The sequence below is a fragment of the Saccopteryx bilineata genome, chromosome 5 (genome assembly GCF_036850765.1).
Source record: "Saccopteryx bilineata isolate mSacBil1 chromosome 5, mSacBil1_pri_phased_curated, whole genome shotgun sequence".
In the NCBI taxonomy this organism is placed as follows: Eukaryota; Metazoa; Chordata; class Mammalia; order Chiroptera; family Emballonuridae; genus Saccopteryx; species Saccopteryx bilineata.
In genome coordinates, this window is record NC_089494.1 from 207,937,651 (window position 1) to 207,952,830 (window position 15,180).

General features: G+C 36.4%; 1 protein-coding gene across 4 annotated transcripts in view; it reads right to left on the reverse strand.

The window, feature by feature from the left end:
- Nucleotides 1–15,180, reverse strand: part of USO1 (USO1 vesicle transport factor) — an 81,163-nt gene that overhangs the window by 33,383 nt on the left and 32,600 nt on the right. For all 4 annotated transcript variants that reach the window (XM_066232906.1, XM_066232908.1, XM_066232905.1 and 1 more), the window contains exons 5-8: nt 11,040–11,140; nt 10,579–10,681; nt 10,372–10,427; nt 6,172–6,292 (exon numbers count right to left, since the gene is read on the reverse strand). In XM_066232906.1, coding sequence (XP_066089003.1) covers nt 6,172–6,292; nt 10,372–10,427; nt 10,579–10,681; nt 11,040–11,140 — 381 coding nt within the window. The remainder of the gene's footprint in view (nt 1–6,171; nt 6,293–10,371; nt 10,428–10,578; nt 10,682–11,039; nt 11,141–15,180) is intronic.

The following is a 15,180-nucleotide window of genomic DNA, read 5'->3' on the forward strand; positions in this document are numbered from 1 at the left end:
AACTCATTAGTCACCAGAGCCAAATATCAACAGAACAATGATTGAAGTTTCTTCTGAGAGCCAAATTTTTTCAACTTAAACTATATAGGAAGTGCATTCCTTATCGAGGTAGCGCCCGCACTGTGTCCCTACGAGGACAGTGACCTACTCCGTATCTTTAGCAGAGCCAGAGACAAGATATCAGCTGTTCACCTAGTATGCCAGTATTAAATTTTTGTTGAATGAATTAATCATACCTTAATTTTTAAGAAGCACTTGACATTGTTGTCTCCATCTCCTCCTTGAAATCTCCTCTTCCCTTGGTTTCTAAAACACTCTGTCCTGTTTTCCTTAGGGATCTCTGGGCATTCCTCAGGCTCCCTTCCTATCATTCATGGTTCTGTTCTCCATTTCCAGATGTTAGTTGACTGTCATAAAGTATGTAACCTTTCAGATGGGCTTATTTCACTTAGTAATATGCATTTAAGGTTCCTTCATGTCTTTTCATGGCTTTTTATTATGGAATAATATTATACAGTATGAATGTACCATAATTGGTTTATCCATTCCCCTACTGAGGGATATTTTGGTTGCTTCCAAATTTTGGCAATGATGAATAAAAGCTGCTATAAACATGTACGTGTATGATTTTGTGTGAACATAAGTTTTCCACTCATTTGGGTAAATACCAAGGAGTGGGACTGTTGGGTCGAATGGTAAGAATATGTTTAGCTTGGAAAGAAACTGCCAAACTGTCTTCCAATGTGATTGGGTCATTCTGCATCCCCACCAGCAATGAATGAGTTTCTGTAGTCCCATATCCTTGCCTGATTTTTTTGTTGTCAGTATTCTGGATTTCTGCCATCTTAGTAAGTGACATCTTATTGTTTTATTATTTTATTTATTTATTTATTTATTTCTGAAGTTGGAAACGGGGAGGCAGTCAGACAGACTCCCGCATGCGCCCGACTGGGATCCACCCGGCACGCCCACCACGGGGCGATGCTCTGCCCATCTGGGGTGTTGTTGCTCTGTTGCAACCAGAGCCATTCTAGCGCCTGAGGCAGAGGCCAACTTTGCTCCAATGGCATTTTGGCTGTGGGAGGGGAAGAAAGAGACAGAGAAGAAGGCGAGGGGGAGGGGTGGAGAAGCAGATAGGCGCTTCTCCTGTGTGCCCTGGCCGGGAATCGAACCCGGGACTCCTGCACACCAGGCCAACGCTCTACCACTGAGCCATCTGGCCAGGGCCGACATATTATTGCGTTAATGTGCATTCTCCTAATGGCATATAATTTTGAGCATCTCTTTATATGCTATTTGCTGCCTATCTCTCTTCTTTGGTAATATATCTGTTTACTTTTGCCCATTTTTTAATTGGGTTATTTGTTTACTGTTGAATTTTAAGAGTTCATTGTACAATATATTTTGAATATAAGTCCTTTTTCAGATATGTCTTTTAAAAATATTTCCTTTTAGTCTGTGGCTTATTTTTTATTCTCTTAACTGTGTTTTGCAGAGAACATTTTCAATTTGAATAAAGTCCCACTCATAATTTTTCTTTTTCATAGATCATGCATTTGGTATAGTACTTAAGAATAAATTACTTTCATTCACAAATGTATCCTATTTGTGTACTGCTTATTAATTAGCTATTATGTAAACTACCAAAATATAAGTATGACAACAGAGCTATTTTTATAATAATTAAGTTTGGGGCAAAACTCAGTGAAAGTCATTAAAAATGATGGTTGTTATGTTTGAGTAATGCAAGTCTAGAATGGAAGTATAAAATCTATAAAGAACCTGCACTCCATTTTAAAGAAATCAAAATGGAAATTCTACATGATATATTCTAGGTGTGATATATGCAAGAGAGATTATGAAAAATGCCAATCAGCAGACCCACATTAAAAAAAAAGTTCTAGCTCTAACTCAAAAGATGAGTACAAAAATGCATATTAAAAATTACTATATTTAACTTAAAATGTTTAAGGTGCACACTTTACTCTTAAAGAATCTTGAATTTAACCAGTCCTGATCTCTCCAGGTTGGAGGCTTCCTTACCTCATGTTGCTGGACCATGTGACTGATCCTCCCCTCATGAAGAGAAACCACTATATCTGCCTCTTATGTAGGACCATTAATCTCCATTAAATAAGATCTGCCATTAGGACCATCTGAAGGCTCTGGAGGAAACAGAACACCAAAGCCCTCACTATAACTGGCAGGCCTTCCTTCCAGTGTGCAAAATGAATTCTAGACTTGAGGGCCAGGACCAGTTATAAGGAGCCACTGAAACATGTCTCAGCAAACCTGAGGACTAGGTAATTCCACCTCGCCTTAAAATCCAGTTTTCCTCTGAAAATATGCACCTTTCAGATCATCTGCCCTCTCCCATCTTCTCATCTTAGATTGCTTTGGGCTTCTTCTTCCCAGTTAATCTCCTTTCAAACTCTTTCATGATGTTATCTCAAGCTCCCAAATATTGGTTCAAACCTACTACAGCCTCAATTACTTCATGAAATGCTCCTGTTCTTTAAAGAATCTGCCTTACCCTGTAATGTTAAGTGAAGGCAATTTGTGTTCTGTGTCACGTATCTTAAGAGTTGGGATGTAGAATCCATGATCCTCCCAGCACCATGTACTTTCTAGAGATCTTAGTTCTTTATTCTCCTACAAAAATCTCCTGTTCCCTTGAGGCTCAAGCCCTCTGGCTGTCCCATCTCTTATAATTATAACAAAACTGGTGGTCACTACTCTTTCTTCCCTGAAAACATCACGGCATCTTGCTCAAAGTCTTCTTTCTCCAAATTGCTGTCACTCTTGATTTCAATTTCAGTGACAACCTATCTAATACCTAGACCTCTCAGCTCCCTGGTGTCATCTTCCTTACTTCTTTTTCAGGTATTATGTACCACTGACTGTTCATCCTCTCTCCTTTATCTCCCCCTTCTCTCCTTGTTCATGTTGATCGGAATTGCTCCATTTTAAAGAAAAAGCTCCCATAGATTAAAGGAGAAAAATAATCTGATAATCCCCATAGATGTAGAAAAAAATAATAAAATTTGAGATTCATTCATGATAAAAACACTTAACAAAAAAAAAAATCACACCATGGTAAAGCATCAACATTCTCATTCAAGTCAAGAACATTCAACACTGTAAAGATTCTAATTAGTGCAATAAAATGAAAAGAATTCTTACATTTGAATTGAAAAGGAAGAAAAAAATTACTTTTATTTGTAGAAAACATGATTATCTACACAAAAAGCCCATTAGAACTAATAGTTTAATAAGGTGATTGGATATAAAATCAATATACAAAAATCAAGTAGTAACCACCAATTTGAGAATGTAATAGAAAAACATTCCATTCAAGTGGTAAGAAAAGATGTCTAAGAAGTAATCTAATATAAAAGATACCTGACTCTTTCACTCAAAATAATAAAACGACTAAAAGACACAAAACTGAATAAATTAATAGATATACCAAGGTTTATGAATGGAAAAGTCAATACAGGAAAGATGACAATTCTCCTTAGTCTAGAAATTCAATATATTTCCAATAAAAATTTCAACAGACACTTGACTAGTAAAAAAGTTTCATTCAGTGGAAGGACAAAAAGGAAAAGGCATGTTAAGATAATTCTGAAAAGAGCCAGTATTGGAGATTTTTTACTCTATTTTAATAGATAGGAAATTATTATGAGGCTTCAGTAATTAAGAGTGTTGTTTTAGTACAGAACTAGATAAATAGACTAATGGAGAGAACTCAGACCTTCACACATATGAAAAAATTTTTTTCTTTTTCTTTTTCCAAGTGAAAGAAAGAGACAGATTTCCACATGTGCCCCAACCAGGATCCACCCAGCAACCCCAATCTGGGGCTGATGCTCTGCCCATCTGGGACCATGCTTGCAACTGAGCTATTTTTAGTGCCCGAGGAAGAGGCTCCACAAATCCACCCTCAGTGCCAGGGGCAAGTGTGCTCAAACCAAATAAGCCATGGCTGCGGGAGAGGAAGAGAAAAAGAGAAAAAGAGGAGGGGAGGGGTGGAAAAGCAGATGGGTTGCCTTGCCTGTGAGCCCTGACCAGGAATCAAATCCAGGACTTTCACATGCCAGGTTGACACTCTACCACTGAGCCAACCAGCCAGGGCCACATATGAAAATTTAATTACAAACCTAATACCATTGTTCAAATGCAAAATCCATATTAATTAAATGTAAAAGATAAAATTTTAAAGTCTTTAGGAAAGAAAATGATGGAAATTCTCTTTACAACCTTAAGTTAGAAATAAATGTCTTAAAACAAAAACATCAACTATAAAAAGTGATTATATTGAAATTTTAGAATTTAACAGAAACACTACAGACTAGAAGATGTATAATCAATAAAGGATTAGTATCCAGAATACATAAAGAACTTCTAGTAACTAACCAGAAAAGGAAAAATGGTCATATTAAAATGGGCAAGAAGGTAATTCAGAGGTGTAAAAGAAAAACAAGTAAAAAAAAAACAGATGGTAAATATACCCAAGAAAATATGCTTAATTTCATTAGTTTAAGAAATAAAATAAAGTCTCAATGTGATATAATCCCACATCTATCAAATTTGCAAGCAAAACTCGGCAAGGATATGAAAAAATAGAAACTTGGAAACATTGCTGATGGATACAGAGATTGATAAAACCATTTAAAAAGCCATGTGGCGATACTGGTAAAGGAAAAGAAAGTGTAATTCTATTTGTAGGTACAGTACTCCCTCGTCTGTCACGGGAGTTATAAAGCTTACTGGACGGGTGTTAAACTTTCTGTGGTAATCATTTCACAGTATATGTAAATCAAATCATTATGCTGTAGACCTTAAACCAGTGGTTCTCAAAGTGTGCACCAGGGCACACTGGTGTGCCCTAAAAAATTTCCAGGTGCACCCTATGGTATTCCAGAGAAATATGTGCCTGCTGGGGACCAAAAAACCAACAGGGTTTTTGGAGTTTAGATTTCTGGGGGACAGAGGTGTGGGGAATTGGCTATAAGCTGACAGTCTGCTCAACCCCCCACCTCACTTGCCTGATTAGGTTGCAAAAGCTGTTAAGCTGTGGTGCTGGATTGTTTACACTACCCCCCCCCCATGTTCCCAGGAAAGACTGGAGGCAAGTTTCTTCTATCCTTTGTTTGGTGTAAAGTTAAGATGATATATATGGTGGGGCTTTCTGCACTCAACACAAGATTAAAAAGAGAGGAATTCTTCAATGTATTGACAAGGAAATGAGTTTGCCTTTCAAATATATGCCCAAACATTGAAGAAATCCCTAGGACACATCAGGCTCATGTTTCTCATAAACACAAGAATGAAAAACTTAACAAATCTGCACCGGGACCTGCCAAATTTACTAAATCTTACTAAGAATGTATCTGTATATATAAAAAGATAACTTTTTTGTCATTTTTTAAATTTTTTAACCTTTTAAAAATGAATTCTAAAAAGCATAACTCAAAAAATGTAACATAAAAATGTTTTTTAATGTCAGAATAAATTTAATTTTGTTGTATTTATTTCATTTAATTACCATAAAAGGATGCTTGGACTTTATTTTTTTTCTTTAACACTTGACTTAATTATTATAACATATTTCTCAGAAATTTTTCTATAGTGCACCTACAATTATTTGTAGGATTTTAAATGCACCCCGACTTCAAAAAGTTTGAGAACCACTGCCTTAAACTAATACAGTGCTGTATGTCAACTATATATCAATATAATGCCTCAATGAACTATTTATTAGTAAATTAAATATAGGCAAAGAGAAAACTATTGAAATAGAAAAAAAGTCAGAAATAATCTAGAATAAAGCCTAGAAAAACAATACAGAAGAAAAAGTAAGATGATAGATGAGAGTTAAATCAAATGACACAAAATTGAATCAATTTAGAAAAAGAAAATGTGGCAGAGTGGTATCTGAAGAGCTACAGCCAAGATTTTCCAGAAATGATGACAGACATCAGCCTAGATACCAGAAGCCTAACAAATATTAAACAGAACAAACAACAAGAAATCAATACTCAACACACCATGGTGAACGAAAGAATATAAAGAGCCCTCATTTATCTCTCCAAGTGTATTCTGTAGAAGTTAACAATTTAGTGAGTACAGAAGGAATCTCTTCAAATCAATCTTTTTATACCATACCTCCATCACTGTTGCCCTCCTCTGTAATAATATCTAGTAGTCTCTCAAAAGCATTTTCGAAAGCAACAATTTTCTGGATTGCTCCATTGCTTCTTGTCAGTGCCTGTAGCAGTAAGACACCCTGATGGAGAAGAAAGATAATGTTTAAAGTGGAGCACAATTTTTATACAACATTTTAAAATTACTTTTAAAAAAATCTGCAATTTTAGAAGTGGTAATTTCAAATGTCCAACTCCTTTAATTTATAGATAAGGAAAACAAGGATAGAGAAAGTGAGCCATTTGCCTCTGTAAGGTTAACCTCAAAGGGAAAAGCCTAGACTAGGATCCATGTCTGCCAATTCCTAATTCAGTTCTCTTTACACCATACAACAGAAATGTACAACAATTTTTGCATATTCATCAATCATTATACAATACTCATGGAGTTTAAGAGTTGAGCACTACTATATCTATCTCAGGAATGCCTCTGCACATGCTTCACAATACTAATTACATAAAATCATGAATCAATATAATCTATAAACATCATCATATTCTAGCAGAGAAAGTTCAAATAATCATAAAATTTCCAAAACACAATTCTTAGTTGATAGGGAAAAAATGAGAATTCACACCTCATGAATGGCATATCCAGCATGAGAAAATTCACAGTAGTTTTGGGTTTTGACTTTTAGCTTTCCTCAGCTCCTGTTATTCTGGATTTTGTTGACATATTCTGCAAACTATTATCATCCAAGAAAAACTCACTGATACCCATTTCTGCTTCTTTCACAAACAACAAATATTTTATGAGTCCCTAAAAGCCCAACAATACAATGATGTTCAAAGACATAAATATTTTATGAAAAAAGCAATATTATTCAAAGGGAAAAACATAGCAAATAGGTAGTTCCGAAGTCCTAAGGAGGTAAAGTAGCTGTTGGCTCTCAGTACTGGTCAGATAAGTAGTCGTATAGACAAACAGCCCATGGCCTCTTCGGGCTTGTTCTACTCACTTTCCTGTCAAGTCTCAACCTTAAGATGAGAAAGGCAGAAGTGATTCTTTTTAGATGTAAAATTCTCCTTTTTAATGCTACCAACTTTGTTTAACTGCTAACCAAGAGAGAAAGGAATGCAGTAAAAAGCATACTGAGGCTCTGAGTTAAGATAAAGTGGGTTTTAAAAATGGTTGTTCTACTTACTAGTTGTGCTGAGGTTGCAGGTTCAAAACCCTAGGCTTGCCCAGTCAAGGCACATACAACAAGCAATCACTGAACAACTAAAGTGAAGAAACTATGAGATGATACTTCTTGCTCCCCACACCCCGCACCTCTCTATAAAATCAGTAACTAAAACCTTAAAAAGAAACATAGATATCTGGAGAGGTAAGCAAGTATAAAGTACTTTCTGGCTGGGAGTACATTTCTCAATCTTGAAAAAAATTTTAATTTTCATTTAGACAAGCTCATGGAGCAGAGGAAAAATAAATCAAAATCACAAGCATTCACAGTGTAGAAAGGAAATCTAATAGAAAACTCTCCATCTAGTAAGTTGGTACTTCAAAGGGTGAGAATACCTGTGATAAATGACAACTAACTTTCTAAACAGAGATCAAAAATCAATGTTTTAAATATAAAACAAACTGGGGCTAAAAATCTTTACTAATATGCTCACAGAGAGGGTCATGAGTGTTGACAATTGTCATTGAGTACACTTAGAAAGTTGATAAAAAAAAAAGAAAGAAGGAAAAGAAAAAAGAATTTTTAAAGAAGGCTAAAGAAAAGACACAGAAGAGGGAAAAAAAAGTAGTATATTGTTCCAGGGAGTCACAGAATGACAGTAATAACTGCCAGAGGTTTCAGTTCATTACCTCTGGCTGCTGGTGTCAATTGTGCTATATTATGACTTACATAACATTATATAATGTAATGTATATAACATTATATAATACTACAGTGAATATTCACAAAAATATTCAAATAAATAGGTTCACTGAAATCAAAGAAAAGATGAACGTAAAACATGTAAAAACCAAGACCTTGAATGCTACCACAAAAATGTAAATTAATCCCTAATCTAAACTTAATGAAAAACAACATAAGCATGGTTAGGAGCAGATAAAACAAAGAGTAGAGAGTTAAAGGAAATGGTATATTTTAAGAGCCAGGATAATGCAGTTACATGAAACAATAAAATTATATTTGAAAATGAAAATAAATGGTAATGATACTAATAGCAATCCAGAAAGACTTTATTAAATGGTTTGCATGGTATTATCTTATTTAAACTGAAGGCCAAGAGAAGAGCAGGAAAATAAATTCAGGTTTAAGATTATACAGTAATACTTTAGTCAAGAAAAGATACTCAAAATTCCTACTATATAGGTATTTATTTGAGAAAGTTAATTCTTTAAAAAAAGGATTAAAAACTAAACCGTGTCGCCTGATCAGGCAGTGGCACAGTGGATAGAGCTTCGGACTGGGATGTGGAGGACCCAGGTTTGAAACTCCTAGGTCTCAGGCTTGAATGCAGGCTCCTCTGGTTTGAGCAAGGCTTGCTACCTTGAGCCCAAGGTCGCTGGCTTGAGCAAGGGGTCACAGACATGACCTCACAGTCACTGGCTTAAGCCCAAAGGTTGCTGGCTTGAGCCTAAGGTAGCTGGCTTGAGCAAGGGGTCACTCACTTGGCTGTAGCACCCTGGTCAAGGCACATATGAGAAAGTAATCAATGAACAACTAAGGTGCTGCAATGGAGAACTGATGCTCCTCATCTCTCTCCCTTCCTGTCTGTCCCTATCCGTTCCTCTCTCTGTCTCTGTCTAAATAAACAAACAAACAAACAAACAAACAAACAAAAACACAGAAACCAAAATAGGAAACAGATTTAAAAATAAAATAAAATAAACCATGTCTTCATGAATTACATTACTATGTTCTTTCATCATTTATGATACTGTGTTGACATACAAACCACAAAATTTTAAATACAAAGCTTAAAAACTGTCTTATGGACTGGAAGTCAAGAGCATTTCAGTTTTCCTCTGCTTTGCCACTAACCAGTTGTGAGACTAAGATCAATCCAGGTGATATTTACTAGCATTTAGGATGAGAAAGGCACGGGGGTAGGGACTACAAATAGAAAGATGAGTAAGACATCGCTAACAAAGATGTCACTTGGTTTCTGTGAGCTTTGGGCATCTCAGTGTAAATCTGGAGACTGAATTAGTTTGATTTGATCTCCTAGCTCTAGAATTTAATTTAATTTTTTGGTTTTTATATTTTGTATTTTTCTGAAGTGAGAAGCAGGGAGGCAGAGAGACAGACTCCTGCATGTGCCCGACTGGGATCCACCTGGCATGCCCACCAGGGAGTGATGCTCTGCCCATCTGGGCCGCTGCTCCATTGCAACTGGAGCCATTCTAGCGCCTGGGCCAACTTTGCTCCAATGGAGCCTTGGCTGCAGGAGGGGAAGAGAGAGACAGAGAGTAAGGAGAGGAGGGAAGGGGGAGAAGCAGGTGGGCGCTTCTCCTGTGTACCCTGGCTGGGAATCGAACCCAAGACTTCCACACGCTGGGCTGACGCTGAGTCAACCGGCCAGGGCCTAGAATTTAATTTTAAAAAGATTTTTCCAATTGCTGTCTAAAGTATTACAGTTTAATCAAGTTGTAGATAGTAACAGAGGAAAATGTTCAAATAACAAAAAAAAACCCATATCAATACAAAGTATTCAACTTATATGCAAATATTAAAATAAATGAGACTAGAAAACAACTCCAGAGCAAATCATGCTCTCTAGTTAAACAGAGATTACAAGGAAAATCCATTGAAATACATATGCAAACAAATGAAGGTGAAGATTCCAGATGCAATGCTGTAAGTTTACACAGTTTAATGTGCAAACTTTACACTCTGGGGATGTTTCCTCTACCTTTCTGGAGGTCAACTTTTAGAAGAGAATGGAAGAAACTCTAAACTTGTGGAAGGCATAAATTTGAATAGCAAAATCATCTACTTAAGTCAAAATACTGGGTAGGCAGAAAACAAAGAAATAATGTAGTATTGTATATAACTTAAAAATGTCTAAAAGATTGGTATTACTTCAGTTTTCCAAATCTACCTTCTTGTGACTCTGAATAAGGGTCAACAGATGTTTCATTTGCAAAGAGAGGAAAATTTTCGAGCTGCATATTCTTAGGTTTTGTTCCCCCAACTGAACTTACATCATTACGTATAACCTCCCTGGAATCCGCTAGTAAGTCCATCAATCTTGAAACACCTAGAACACACAATCATGTAAAAATACTGGCAGTTAAATACAAACAGCAATTCAAATTATAAACTATTCATTAGCACATCATTTCAGTCCCCCTTTTTAGGAATGATTTTCACTTTTAAATCAAAATGATATAAGGAAAATGATCACTTACCCATGGGACTGACTAAAATAATTTGCTGCACCTGTGGCCCTAGGTGTTTTAAAAGAGAAGTAAGTAGCTTCACACCAGGCCAGCGGACATGGAAATCAAACTCCTGTAATATAAGAATTTAAAATATTTAACATCTGTAATTTACATTAAGAAAACATTTTTCAACTCATTAGTGGTACCAAAAACGGGAAACAAAAATTTAGCAAACTTAATAAAAAGAGTTAATATAAATTGACCACACTTATTCACTGTTACTAAGTAAATAAAACAGTATTTTGTCAAATTGAAAATAAGCTGACAGCATTTTAACAGATTATACAGTTCTTAAAATATGCATGTGAATCTCTTGCAATGATACAAATTTCACTGTCTTAAAAAGGTATGTATATGATGCTTCATTCAAAAGAGTAAAAAAAAAAAAGTTTATTAAGATGATATAAAGTAGCAGGCTCTTTATTTACCTCCAATAAAGATAACAGGAGAGTGACATTTTCTTGCTGCTTAATGAAAATTTCTGTAAACTGACTTCCCAAATCCTCACTCTGTCTTGCGGAATTTTCTTCTGTAATATTCAAAGATAAAGCACTTCAATATGATGCTATGTTATGTTAAAGTTTCCTCTTTTTTCTGAGGTAGCTAAGCAGAAATGATAATTTCCTTGGAACAGTGTGGCTGGTAGTGATATCACACACAATCATGCTGAAAAAACATATTTGTGAAATAATTTTCAATGCCATTAAATAAATTTTTATTCTTTTTATATTATTAAATTTACTGAGGTAACATTAATTATATAAACTTTAGAATACATCTGTATACTCTATTGTGTGCCTACCAACTGAATTCTAGTCTTCTATCACCATGTAACTGACCCCTCTCATCTTCTTTCTCTTTCTCCCTCGTCCTCTCTGGTAAGCATTATTCAGTTGTCTACATTTATGAATTTGTTTTGTTCATTTACTGCTTTTTATTTTATATCCCATATATGAGTGAAATGGTAGGGTTCTTGTACTCGTCCATTTGACTTTTTTTTTTTTTTTTTTTTCATTTTTCTGAAGCTGGAAACAGGGAGAGACAGTCTGACAGACTCCCGCATGCGCCCGACCGGGATCCACCCGGCACGCCCACCAGGGGCGACGCTCTGCCCACCAGGGGGCGATGCTCTGCCCATCCTGGGCGTCGCCATGTTGCGACCAGAGCCACTCTAGCGCCTGAGGCAGAGGCCACAGAGCCATCCCCAGCGCCCGGGCCATCTTTGCTCCAATGGAGCCTTGGCTGCGGGAGGGGAAGAGAGAGACAGAGAGGAAAGCGCGGCGGAGGGGTGGAGAAGCAAATGGGTGCTTCTCCTGTGTGCCCTGGCCGGGAATCAAACCCGGGTCCTCCGCACGCTAGGCCGACGCTCTACCGCTGAGCCAACCAGCCAGGGCCCATTTGACTTATTTTATTTAGCATAATACTCTCAAGATTCATCCATGTTGCTGCAAATGGCAATGTTTTAAATTTTTATTCTTTAAATATTTAAAAATGATGAACAAAAGATACTTCTCAAGGATATTTTTAGGTTAAACTTCTAATTAGGGTACAAGGTAACTTACTGGGGTAATAGAAATATTCTGTCTCTAACGTGATAGTGGTTACCCTACTGTATACATTTGCCCAAACACACAGGACTATCAAACCTCAAGAAGTAAATTTAAATGTATGTAAATTATAGCTCAAAACCTCCTGCCCAAAAAACACTATTGAATATACAGTCCTTACTGATGGTGTTACTGCAACAATTTGATTATAAAATTAACCAGTTATTTGTAGATTCTTCAGTATCTTTTTTAAAAAAGTTAATGTATATAAACTGCTCATAGACATTAGGGGTTATTTCAAAATGAATATGAAGCAATAAAATATCCCCTAATGTTTGTGAGCAGTGTACCTTATAACGTTATTTGGCAATAAAATCAGAACTTTACTTCTATTTTCTCATTTATTCTTTAAAGGATTTTATATCTGTCTTTAAAACATAAGTCTTTAGATGATGCTATTTGTTGTTTCAGTGTACTTTGTCAAAAAATATAAATGATCACTAAAAATTAATGAAGCAACAACTGCAAAAGCAATTATCATTTAAAATCTGCGTATGCTCTAAACACAATTTAGAGATGGCAAATATACTATTCACCATTCCCTAACCCATGCCAGACACAGCCAGTTGATCACCGCATCTGTGGCACATCAGAATCCTGTTCCACAAGTCTCTCCAGGCAGTGGCTCTAAACCAATGAAGCTGGCAGTTGAGATCAAACCTATTTATTATCCCTCAAACAGTTCTTTTTAAAATGTGAGATTTTAATATTAATATACCTTAGAAATAAAAAAAACCCAGCAGATGACAAGAAAAGAAAAGCAATCCAACAGTGAGTGATAACTGGATCTAATTATTTGTAGAGGAAAGAGAAACAACAAGAGACCACAAATAGAAAGAAAATGTTTCCCAATATTAAGCATCCAAATATGCTGGGTTTATCCTTCAGAAACTAAAAAAATATTTCTCTTATCTCATATCGATAAAAGAATTCTCTGTTTCAGAATCCTTTCTTTTTTTCTTTTTGTATTTTTCCGAAGTTAGAAGCGGGGAGGCAGTCAGACAGACTCCCACATGAGCCCAACAGGGATCCACGGGGCATGCCCGCCAGGGGGTGATGCTCTGCCCATTTGGGATATTGCTCCGTTGTGGCTGGATCCATTCTAGCGCCTGAGGTGGAGGCCACGGAGCGGTCCTCAGCGCCCAGGCCAACTTTGCTCCAATGGAGCCTTGGCTGCGGGAGGGGAAGAGAGTGATAGAGAGAAAGGAGAGGGGAAAGGGTGGAGATGGGTGCTTCTCCTGTGTGCCTTGAGAATTGAACCCAGGATTTCCACATGCCAGGCTGACGCTCTACCTCTGAGCCAACTGGCCAGGGCCCATTGTTTCTGAATCTTAAAACTACATTACTTAAAACAAAAATTTAAAAGAATTACTCTGGCAGCTTGCTGAGCATAGAATGTCTGAGAACAAGGGAAAAAGGGAGATAGAATAGGGGGCAAAAATCAAGGTTAAGAGGGTTTAGACTATAAAGGTCCTAATTTTATAAAAATGGAACAGGATTTGCTGACATATTGGATAGAGGGTATGAGAAAACAAAAACAAAAATAAATAAGGGTGATTTCAAAATTTTGGTTTGAGAAACTGGAAGTATGGAGTTGCTATTTACTGAGACAGTAAACCCTGCTGGGGAAGCACTTCAAGAGCATAGAAAAAATAAGTTTAGTTTTGGTGTTAAGCTTGAGACCTTATAAAAATCTGAGAAGAGAAATCAAGTAAGTAGTTGGATAAATACAAGTGTAATAGTAAACAGAAATGATTCTTAGAGTCACAAGACAGGATGATAAAGGGCATCTATAACTTACAGCGAACATCACACTTAATGGTGAAAGACTGAATGCTTTCCACTTAAGATCAGGAAAGCGGCAAGGATATCCGCTTTTACCACTTCTCGTCAACAGTGTACTGGAATCTTAGTGCCACTGGCAAGGTAAAGAAATAAGTCTTGCAAATTGAAAAAGGAAGAAGTAAAACTCTCTTAATTTCCAGGTGACATGTTTGCCCATGTAGAAAATTCTACAGAATCTACAATAAAGCTATTGGAACTAATAAGAGAGTTTAGCAAAGTTATGGGGAATAAAAGGTCAATATACAAAATTAATTGCATTTTTATATACTGGCAATGAACAATTAAGAGGCTGAAATATAATAAAAATACCACTTGAAACAGCACTAAAAAGTATTAGACTTAGGGATATATTTGATTAAAGATCTAGATGACCTATACTTTAAAAACTCCAAAATGCTGCTGAGAAAAAATAAGACCTAAATAAATATATATACCCTAGGTACAATATTGGTAAGACATTAGTTTTCCTTAATTCAATCTACAGAGTCAACAGAACCCCAAACAAAATCTCAAGTCTGTATTGTTAAACAGAAACTGACAAATTGTTTCTAAAATTGACATGGGAATGCAAAGAACCTAAAAGAACCAAAATGATTTTGAAAAAGAACAAAGGGCTGAAAAAACTGGAGGTCTTAACACTACACGATTTCCGAGTTTATTATAAAGCTACAGTAATTAAGACAGTGTCACATAAGCAAAAGTACAGAAATATAGACCAACAGAATAGAAAGTCCAGAAACATATCCATTAGCTCAAAATGGATCACAGACCTAACTGTAAAAGTAGAAGTGGACCACAGCTCTAACCTTAAGAATTAAAACTATGAAGAACGGAATAGAGGCAGAGGCGGGATCAAAGGGACCAGAGGGAAAGAGGACAGAGGGAAAGGGGATGAGAGGATGACATCAGAGAAGGGAAAGAGATTGGTGAAATTATATACACATAACACAGCGTTATAGAGAGCAGAAAAGCAAATCCTGGAGGGAAGGGGGGAGGGCATGGTGGGGAGGAGGGCAAAGGGGGTTTTGAGGGGAACATGGGGGGGATGCATTTGAGGACACTAGAATCTATGTAAACACAGTAAGTTAAAATCAATAAAAAAAATTAAAACTATAAA